Source organism: Sipha flava, unplaced genomic scaffold (genome assembly GCF_003268045.1).
Source record: "Sipha flava isolate LNK unplaced genomic scaffold, YSA_version1 246_pilon_pilon, whole genome shotgun sequence".
In the NCBI taxonomy this organism is placed as follows: domain Eukaryota; kingdom Metazoa; phylum Arthropoda; class Insecta; order Hemiptera; family Aphididae; genus Sipha; species Sipha flava.
The window spans coordinates 206,529-217,899 of NW_020272894.1; the positions used below are offsets into that span (position 1 = coordinate 206,529).

General features: G+C 28.8%; 1 protein-coding gene across 1 annotated transcript; it reads right to left on the reverse strand.

Moving 5' to 3' along the window:
- Positions 1 to 5,922: 5,922 nt before the first annotated feature.
- LOC112684237 (putative ATP synthase subunit f, mitochondrial) lies at positions 5,923 to 9,599 on the reverse strand. Its single transcript, XM_025555636.1, has 4 exons — positions 9,589 to 9,599; positions 9,305 to 9,530; positions 6,991 to 7,089; positions 5,923 to 6,190 (listed from the first exon to the last, which is right to left on the reverse strand). Exons 1-4 carry the CDS (start codon positions 9,597 to 9,599, stop codon positions 5,981 to 5,983), a joined length of 546 nt encoding a protein of 181 aa, XP_025411421.1. The 3' UTR covers positions 5,923 to 5,980.
- Between the last annotated feature and the right edge of the window lie 1,772 nt (positions 9,600 to 11,371).

Genomic DNA, 11,371 nt, shown 5'->3' on the forward strand with positions numbered 1-11,371 from the left:
TAATACTGTTTTCATCGTCGTTTTACTTATTATTTATTTCATAACGTGGTTTCGTCGGTGTTGGTGCATTGAAGATAATACTTACTTTCCGAGTCCGTAAGAACCAAGATTGAAGATAACCAATTGAAGATAATTAATAAGGTAAAGTACTTCCAGTTAAATTAATTTTATTTGAAGAATTGACGAACCTTATGAAAATGTTTATCCGATATTTCCACATTTATACGGTGTTATAAAGGATTTAAAAACTCTTAGCCCAAATTCGCTTAGAATGGTGAACACGGTTTAGATCAAGGTTGTCAAGCTATTGAAGTCCATACCCCTTTTCATATTGTTGTATAGATGACGTCCCTCTCACCACTATATGATTGAAGTTTAATGATTGATTGATTAAATTAATCATTAAGCAATCGACATTTTATTAAATTTAAATGAATTTATTTGTAGAGGAAAAAAAATTATTATAATTTCAATTTTTTTAAAAAAAAAATTATAATATTAACTTTTTTAAATGTTACATTTTAGAAATGAATGAAAGGCTTTTACTGTTAATTTATCAAATGTTTGTAAACAACTGTAAAAGTGAAAATAACCATATAATAATTATTATTATTTATTATTAAACTAATGTGCATAAATAGAAAACAATTTAATTACTCAATGATATCCGATATAAAATAAACAATCGAAAATAACGTTTTTATGTTGTATAAATTTTAAAAAAATGTCACGCCTTCGTTGGGGGGCGCGCCCCTCGAGTTGAGAACCATTGGTTTAGATGTGTGGTTTCGAATTATTCGATCGAAATCATTTGATAATTTAAAAGTATGAAATCGAAAGAATATTGTTTTTATCTAAGTATGCGTACATTCCTTCGTCGTTTAAAATCTAAGTTTAGTGTAGTCACGAATTACACTTATACTTATATGATCTGTGGTGTTAAATACTGCCACCGCTGTACGATTTTTATTTAATTAAACATTGGACACGGGTCGACTAATCTTTATGGGTTCAATATAGCTTTATACTTTCAAAAATGTTTTTCTTGAACTATAAACTTGTATTTTGTAAGCCGGGGGTTCATGTGTTCATTGGGTTGTAAGGTATCGGTCTATTGCCTTTGAAGTCAAATTCGTATTCGTGTAGTAGCTATTATTATTATGTTCTTGATTATAGTAATTCTCATACTGTTTGTTGTGGTAGATATTTGTTAATAGGATGAGTGAAAAAAAAAATCATAATAATAACTACAATATTGACTCGTGTTAATTAAACATGCTTTATGACCATTTTTTTGGTGGGAATTTCGAGTTGTTGAATGTGTTATTTCAGCGAGTGTAGATATCTGTTAATCGATTCTAAGTCATAAAATGATGACGATAAGGCTTGTTTGGAGACCATAATTTGTTTCTGTAAGATTAATATTGTCATCGTCCCTATAATGGGAATAATACTACTCGGTGCATTAAAAAGAAAAACGTCTATGTGATGATATTAGTACAGAGATATTCCACACCATAACAATATAGATTTTGGTTTTATTTTATACCTGTATTTTCCAACCTTTTTCTAAGGCGACCGAAAAAAATGTTCTTTGTGTTGGTTAAATGACCCTCCAAGAAAAAAAACCTATTACGCTCTTATATAATCACATAACTAACAATTTTATTATAAGGAATTTTATCATGCAAAACTAAATTTTGATAAATATGTATAAACAAGTAAAAGTGAAAATCTTTGTTACGGGTTTGATACGGGTTTGTTACGGCCCATGAGCCGTTAGTTGGTATAAAAGTAACGAGGAGTGACAATTATAATGTAAGGCTTAATCACAACATGCGTGTTAGTATTATTTATTATATATTTATTAGGATTTTTATGGTCGTAAGAAATTACTATGTGTTTATTATATTCATTATTTATTATTTACATATTTACTTCACCTATTTATAATTGTGTATATTATATGTGAGCGCAACTGGTACATTATATTTGGTTGAGGGCAACTGGTACATTTTTTAAATGCCGAAAACAGATGCTGAGGGCAACTGGTCAACACCCCTTTTAAATATATCCGTTCTGCTATCTTAACGTATCCAACGAGATATTTCATCTGGGCAACCATTACATCTTTAATCGTGATAGTGATATAGGTAAATAATTACAGGATACCCGTATAAATTATAATCATATACATTAATAGATAACTATGCGAATTCACGTTGATTTTGCAAAAAATTGGTATGGGCTTGCGGCAGTGGCCGCTTCATCTCGCAGAGGGTGCATATGCATACCCTTCTACTCCCGTGGACACGCCTATGGTAGTGTGTACCTAAATATACGTATATCATTTGATTAATTATGTTATGTTGCGTCTCGCGTATTCCTATATTTTATTACCACTTATTTTTGATTCATATTTAAATTTTAATTTAAAATTGTTTGACACTACAAGTTGTTTGCTATACTGGCTAAACATTGTTGTAAATCTCAATCACATTGAATTAAATATTAAACTTTTAACTACTTCTACTGATATCTAACACTAGTAAGTAAGTACTAACTAGCAAAGTATAGGTTAGGTTAAACTAGCAAAGGTGGGCAAGTTAATGAAAATAATTGACTCGAGTTAAGAGAACAATATCAATAAGTTAAAAGTTAACAGTTAACAATTCATAAATTTAACTTGGTAAGTTATAAGTTAATAAGAAAAAAAATATTAACTAAAAATATTAACTCAGTTTAAAAAAAGTTAATCTATTTTATTAATTAATAAGTAGATTACATAAAAAATGACTTCGTTTTTTAGAAAGATTTATTTTCTAAATTATAATAAATAATTCTATTAAATTTTTATTATAATATACAGCAGTGGCGCTGAAGTATTTGAAAAGTACTATGACATTATACAATGTACATCAAGGGGTCACTCACTGCCATATTTATTTATCTTTATAGTTAAAATTCTTTATACATAACATTCTGATCCAGAACCCAATACCCAAAAGGTGAGCTGCCAACCTACAAAATCATATATGACATCTGATTTACAGTGTATGCGACCATTTTACTTTACTTGATTAATTAATTTTTGTATTAATATTTACGTATAAACGAAAAATTTAAAAAAGTTTTTACTTGATAGATCCTTTTTCAATCAACTGTAAAAAGCTAAGTTATTTCAACTGCCAGTTAATCTAGTTAAGTTCAAAAGTTAAAATTTTTTTAACTTTTTAACTTTACTTTAGCTTTTTAACAAAATAATGCCCACTTTTGCTAACTAGTATATTCAAAAGTATAGGAACTGATATTTAGTGCCTATGTTTTGTTAATACTTAAAATTACATTTGGATTTACCTTACCATTTTATACGCAAAACGCAACATAACATAATTAATTAAACAATATATATACATAAGTACATATTATACAGTGTAATCACGATTTAAGGTAGTACTAAATATCTTAGGTAGAAGACCTTGTATTGAAATATGGTTTTTTGGGGAGGTGATAGGGAGTGCCTAAGTACATATTTTCAGATGAATTTCAAATTTTCAATACGTTTGAAGTGCTTATAAGCAATAAACTTTACATTTTTTTATACTACTATTCTATTTATCACCGTTTTTTTTCTACTCACAAAACTGACCAACTTAGAGTAAGTATAAATTTGAATTTACGCATAATTCGTGTTAAATGAAATATTCATTTATAATCACTGGAAATAATAAGTGCCAAATAAATGTTTAATTTACTTTAGCTGTTTACAAATAATAATTTAATATTACTGTTGGTCACCACAATGATTATCTTGAGTATTTGATAAATTTGTTCAGCAAACTGCTATAATACGATTACAATTTTAACTCTTTTTCTAGTTGAATTTTATTTTATTTTACAATAGCTCTACTAACAATAAGATAATGTAATTATTAAGGTATTTAGTTTAATGAAAAATAATTTTACATTAATTTTGTAATTAGACCCGTACTAAAGTGTGTGCGTTGTCCATGTATATCTGGTTATTAAGTATTCTTAAAAATTATAATTTTTTAAATATGAATAATGCTAAAAAAGTTGAGTTGGTTTTAATTTATAGCGAATGTCAACGTACTTGTATGTACGCCTAGCTGCAATGACGTATGCCGAACGCAGTGGCGTATTTATTGTGTGTGTGGGAAGGGGGTGCTGGAGTTTCCACCCCAAAATATTTGAAAACATCAAATTATAAACATATCAGTTATATAATAATTTTAGTTTATTTATTCAATAAAGTATTAAAGTATAATGAAAAATATATGTGTATATATATAAAAAATTTTTATTATCGCTAATAATTAAATTGTAATCGGATAATAATAATAACAATCGACCGCATGGCACTCACAGACACATGGTATATAAATAATCTGATGTTGGGAAATTATCGGTTGATATGTCGATGTCCTTGCCGTGCTATCGATTCGTCGAGATTTAGACTTTCGAACCGATGAAGTTATTGATGATTTGGCAAATAAAAAACGAAAACTAGAATTTATAATATAATTTGTAATTTTGCTATAGTGGTTTATCAATAGTTTGATTTCAATAAGTTGATAAAAAACCTAACAATAAGTTATTAAAGAACATTTTATACTAATTTATAAAATTATTTCACTATTAGGTATGACACCCCCCCAAAAAAAAAAAATTCCTAAATACGCCACTGGCAGAACGATAGTCAGAAAGATACCATCCACCTTCTAAATATGTGTTACGAATTTTACAAGGGTTAATTCAGGAAAGAATATTTTTTGAATGCCAAATAAACCAGTAAAGGCGTAGAACAAACATGTTTGATGACGATACAGAATTACAGGTACATAAGAACTAATCATTCATCAATTAAGCATGTTGCTAGCGCAATAGGAATTTTATATGGTTATACCCAAACAATTCTAAAACAAAAAAAAATGGACCCATATAAAATCAATTTTGTCCATCATTTGCATGCAGGAGATTCTATTGGTAGGTTGGAATTTATAGCTTGGTTCAATATAAAATATTATGATAACCCTTTAATTGTCAATCATATTCTCTTGAATGATAAATCAAAATTCACCAACTATGACATGAATTCACAAAATCATCAATACTGGGTTGACACAAACCCACACTGGTTTCGAGAATTAATGTACGGTGTTTGTTAGTCGGTGAAAAGCTAATAAGACCATTATTTTTTATGGTGCGCTTAATGGCATAAAATATCTTAATTTTTTAATCAATGAACTAGGTATCAAGACGGTTGCATGATATTTCATTGGACACTCGAGAACGTATGTTTTTCCGACTTTAAAATAACCGTAACACGTACACGTTCAAGAACCTCATTCTCCAGACTACCTGTAAACCGCTAGACCTGCTTGTCCCTTCACGTCACTGTTTCGCGCCACATAATTCATCGTACACTTATTTCTTTTATTATTATTATTATATTGTCGTCCGTCTAATAACCGCGCTCTCGTTTTCCCACAGTATCACGAATCGGTGTTCAGATTTTCGATAACGGTTTGAAATCCGCAACCGTTAGATGGCAATGTCGTACGAGTCTACCGACAAATCCCCTCGTTCGTGTCTCGCCATAGATAATATAAGAATGGATAGGCCACTCCCACAAATATAATATAAGAATATTCTTATATTATCTACTAGATTTGAGCTTTGGTTAAGACTAAGGACCAGAAGTTATAGAAATTACATACTATTTTCTATTTCTTCTATTTATACTATTTATAGCTAGGTGAATTAATAATGAGTTCTATCACGTAGTTAGTTTATATTTGTGGTTTTTTTTTTTGCATATTTTAGTAGTTTTTTTTGAAAAAGTATATTATTGGTTTTTGTGCGTATACAAATATTTTTAATATATTTATAACACATGCGGCTGTGACATTATTTTAATTTATTATATAAACACAGTAGTTCGATTATTAGTCGACCATTAGTGATGTTTGTAATTACGTCCACGGATTATTTTGCCGTAGTTAATTGTGTAGAAAAACAACATCGATCCAGTAATAATGTGGATTAGTGGAGCAACCGTAGCACGTTTTGGTTGGACATATTTGTGGGACCATCGCCAGTAAGCACGAGAAAATAATCCAGCAAGTGCTGATGGCGACTTATTACGACGTCCAATCCATTGAGTCATCTAAAACCAACGAAAGCATTAGATAAAATAAAATATTATAGTTTTCAAGTGTTAAGTAAATTATAATTATGCAAACATCAAAATCGTTACTCGATTATTATTTTATTTATTTTTGTTTCATAGTAGTGAAAAGTAAATTAACTGAATACGAAAATAAAATAAACACCAACACTTCTATAAAAAGTTTTAAGATTTATTTACATACAACTGTTAAACTGTTAATGATTATGTGTAAATAAATGTTTACAAATTTCATGTTAATTAATGATAACAATGGTATCAAAGAAATTAATAAAAATATTAAGGAAATTAACAGGCTTAGTAATAGTAGCAAAGTCAAATTTATCTATACTTTTACTAAAAAATTTAACTCTTTCAAGATTTGTTATTGTTTATTATATATTCGGTAAAATATTGTACAATTTAAACAAATGCAAATATAATGAGAACTGAAAAAATATTTTCTAAGTGAAGGACACATACAGATGGATTTTTATAGTGCAAATTAAATCTATAAATCCATTTTTATCTTTAAAACTACACACAGTTTAACAATGTTATTTCTTGTTTTGCTAGAAACCTAATAACAATTTTCAGATTTTTCCGAATCGTATTATACATATTAAAAGCTGTGAGTGCGACAACCCTACAACCTAAGGGACGCAGTGCTTCAGGATGAAAAAGCCTCGGTATGGCTCTCCGGAATGGCGAGGACAATGCGTATAATAGTAAGAAGGGGAACGCGTTGTAGGCATTCACGTTTCTCACGTATAACGTAATAATGTTAAAATAGTAGTCACCTCGCCGAGTTTCACTTGCGATATTGGCGTATCCGGCGCTCCGTAGAAACGGGCTGGATCGTAGTGCCCGTGCACCTTAGAGTTGTATTCATTCGGATATCACCGATGGCCATCTCGAAAACACGTCGAATAAACAGTATTCCTGGAACGTTTTACGCTTCAAACACGGCTGCCGCAGCACAATCAAATAAAACAAAAAAACTTGATAAATACTAAAACAAAACTGTTGAATATCCTTGATTATCATTTATCTGTACAACCTTACTTACCGATATAATATGATGCTTATGTTTGTCAAATAATTAAACGTAAACAAAATACTATAATATTTAAAGCACGTAATAAAACACCGATTGTTATTATGTTTTATGGAATACGAAATATAAGTATCTATAGAAATATATACCTATATTATACATAGTTGCCATGATGAGAATTGATTTTATACCATCCATCTTAATTACTTAATAATGGTTTAATGTTAATAATTACTTAAAATAAATTTCAATTATTCAATTTTTATTTAAATTCTTTATAAAACTGAACTGAGTCCTAACATATCTTATTTTATTATCTTGTTAATTTTCGTTATCATTTTCATTTCCTCATTTTATATCCACGTTCTGATAATTCTCCTTCGAACGTACCCACGGAGACATCGAGACTGTACAATACAGTGTGTAATCGGTTGTTGGAAACACTCTATAACTTAACAAGTATTAAAGATATTTGAATTCTGTTTGTTTGTGGTGCTTAACAAAGTTTGTTATAACTTATTAAAGTAATTAAACAATTTTTATGCCATTTCATTTCGCGCATGCGCATAACAACTTTTTTTTTTTTAAATGGCAACCCCACTATTTTTTGGTTAGTTATTTTTACTCTTATTTTTTCATGAATTTTAGTGGTAAAACCACCTTCCTATGTTAAAAAATAGCTGAGTTATGGATATTTCAGTGATTGATATTATTTTTTGACATTTTTGAATTATTCATCAATTTTATGGCTTAAATAATTAATCCTTTTAGCACCGCATGATAACTTCTAGTGATATTTTTAGTACCTACTTTTGGAAAGCATCCTCTTTCTCTAAAGCAACTATTTTTTTTAAGTTTGTCTCAGGCGATTAAAAAAAAAAAAAACAATGTTAATTAATTTTATTTTTATTATTTCAAAATTCAGCAATAAGGAATAATAAAATAATATCCTAAACTTCCAAAAAACATATAACAAATTAAAGGCATAGACTATGATACAACAATCTCTTTTAAACCTGCATGATATAGATCACAAATCAAGTGACATTGTGTAAGTTCATAGATGTGCATTATATCAATTTAAATAGATTATTTATATATATATATATATTACAATAATATTATATATATATATATATATATATATATATATATATATATATATAATAAATAATCTTTTATTTTTCAATATATAATTAACTGATTGATGATACTTTCTTTAAAAATATTAAATCAATTATAATAAAATACTGTTAATGGTCATTGATGAATATGGTACCTATTTCATATATTTTTTTTATAAATAAATAGCTCACTTTTGTTATTAATTATATGTATTTACCTATATTTTAAAATGGTTTCAGATTAAAATTGATACCAATAATGTAACTATTTAAACGTTGTCATTATTGTGAAAAAAATGACTTACTTATGAGGGACTCAAAAACATATTCTGTAATTTAAAATTTTATATAGATTTAAAAAACCAACTAACTAAATTCTTAAACCTCCATTAGCCCCTCCCTTGGTTAGTGATAAAACCAGCCCTTGATTATGAATTATAGTTATTATTTTTAACAATAATATATTTACAGCTACATATAACATATTATGTAAAATGTAATCTTCAATAATCATCTAATTTATTTCAAATAATATAAAATATATACCAAACGTTGATTCCACAATAATTGTATTAACTATTTACATTCAATTCCTGTAGTACTTATTGGGAATAGTTATTTATATGTATGAAAATAATTTAAATATTGCATAAAGGACAAAAGTTTTCTAGTGAGAATTATTTTAAATATACATGTATTATATTTTTTATTACACTGTAATTTTAAAGGTAATATCATTAATATATATTAGAAATAGAATTGGGGCTAGATGAAAATTTTGAGGAACACCCGAAGTAACTATTATTGGTTTTGACTGAAATTCTTTATAAACAACAATTTGAGTACGCTGTGAAATGTAAGACTCAATCCATTGAATAAGAGACCACATACGACAATATATTTTAATTTATGTAAAAGAATAGTGTGATTAACTTTATCAAAAGCTTTAGCGAAATCAGTATAAATAACGTCCATACGTAAACCAGCTGAAAAACTATCAATTATGGAATGTTGAAGGGTAAGTAAATTAGTAGTAGTTGTTTTAGACTGTCTAAAACCATGTTGATCGTCAACGATAATTCTGTCAAGTTCAGGAGTTATCATATCCGACACAATAGATTCGAATGTTTTAGGTGCAGTTGAAAGTAAAGAGATAGATCTGTAATTAGAAATATTTAATAAGTCATATGATGTCTCAGGAATAGGAAGGATAATACTTGTTTTCCATCTATCAGGAAAAATACCACTAGATAAAGATAAATTAAAAATATAAAGTAGAGGAGAAGAGAGGACAAATTTACATTATTGATAAGACTGTCTTGTAATTAAATCAGGTACAGGACCACACTTTGAACTAAGGTTATTTAAAGCATTAAAAACTTCGATTAAGGTGATTTTACATGAAAATATAGGTGCTAGCAATGAGTTATTCGGAGAAACTGCACTTAGATCAATATATTTTGAATTATCATAATGTTCAAAAACAATAGCAAAATGTTGAGCAAAGGCTTCAACAATAGAATTTGGAGAGTTAAATTTAGAATTATTTAAATGCATACAGTCAGGTAGAAATGTTTTTTTGCGTTTTTCATTAATAAATTTCCAAAATTTGGATGATTGATGTTTAAAATCTTCCTGGATATTTTTTAAATAATTTTGGTAATTTAATTTAGAGAGAGCTTTACACTGGACACGTAAATTTGAAAATTTATTATAATCGTTAATGGCACCAGTTTTTAAAGATTTTATGACCTATTTTCTTTTTAAATATTAAATGTTTTAGTTCAAAACCAAACCATATAGGATATTTTTGACGAGTTAATAGATCTACTTATAGTATGTTACAGTATGACCTGTCGTATACGCCACGCAAAGGCTTGACATATAACAGATATATTTTGATTATTGAGTCTCAAGCCGTCAAAGAGTAAATATCGATACCTTTCGGTTAAAACTTATTAAATTCTCCTTTTGGTGACCACAATAACGAGTACAGGATAAGTACAGAAACATCTTGTTACTTCACAAAAGTGTTTTATCACCACAAACGCTTCAGTACACACACTAGGATTTTATTCTCCCAATTTACTATGAAAAAAATGACAAAACAAACATTTTATAGTTTAAAACCAAATTAGATTATAATAACTTCAAAGTCTCACAATAAAAGACACAATTTACTTTTAAATAAAAACTTGTCGTTAGCCGCGACAACCCGTAATCATTTATTTTTGCCTCGTATGTAATTTATTACGAACTATTGACTATACTAAGTTTCAAGCTATAATATTTTGTGATTATTCATATATGAAACAACAGACTGGTTTTTAATTTTTTCAAAAATATTGGTTTTGAAATTTGAATTTGAAAATAAATAAATTTGATTTTGAAAATAAATAAATTTGAAATTCAGGTATTTTTGGACGTTGGCATCAATGAATTTGGAAACTTCATTTTTATCTCTTATCAATGAGGAGAACTGACCTAAGCCCGGAATCGAGAACCTGTACCTACGGAAAGACCTATCGGAACCTACGCCTACAACCTACCTACCTATCAGGTCGGAATCGCAGAGAATGATTCGGGCATTTAAACCGTTCGACGGGGAGATAAGGTAGATGGAATACCCGATCGATGACGTCACGTGCGGGCCAAACGTCACGACGGTGCGAGAGGCACAGGTAAAGAACGCTCCGATTGGGCTGGTGCTTAGTGGAGAAAATTTCGGATTTTCATCCGGTCGCATCGGGAAAACGGTGGGTCGAAAAATCGAACGGATCCTTGAAATGGACAGAGGAGACAAAAGTCTACGGAAAACAGTCGACTAAGAAACGAAAAAGCCTCCGCGGGGTTTAAAAAGTTTTCCGACCAATCACAGCCCAGGGAATTATTTTAATGTATTAGAAGAAGATAGAAGATTTATATTATCTTATATGTGTCTCGCACATCGTTTTGGTTGTATTGATAAAAAAAAAAAAACCAAATAAATGATAACAGCGA

What these genes read in the sequence shown, in the direction of transcription:
- LOC112684237 (XM_025555636.1), bottom strand. An exon ending in TCGCTAAAGCTTTTGATAAA is followed by an intron (nt 7,090 to 9,304) that starts GTTAATCACACT and finishes GGCCATCGGTGA; the next exon opens with TATCCGAATGAATACAACTC. An exon ending in CGCAAGTGAAACTCGGCGAG is followed by an intron (nt 6,191 to 6,990) that starts GTGACTACTATT and finishes CGTTGGTTTTAG; the next exon opens with ATGACTCAATGGATTGGACG.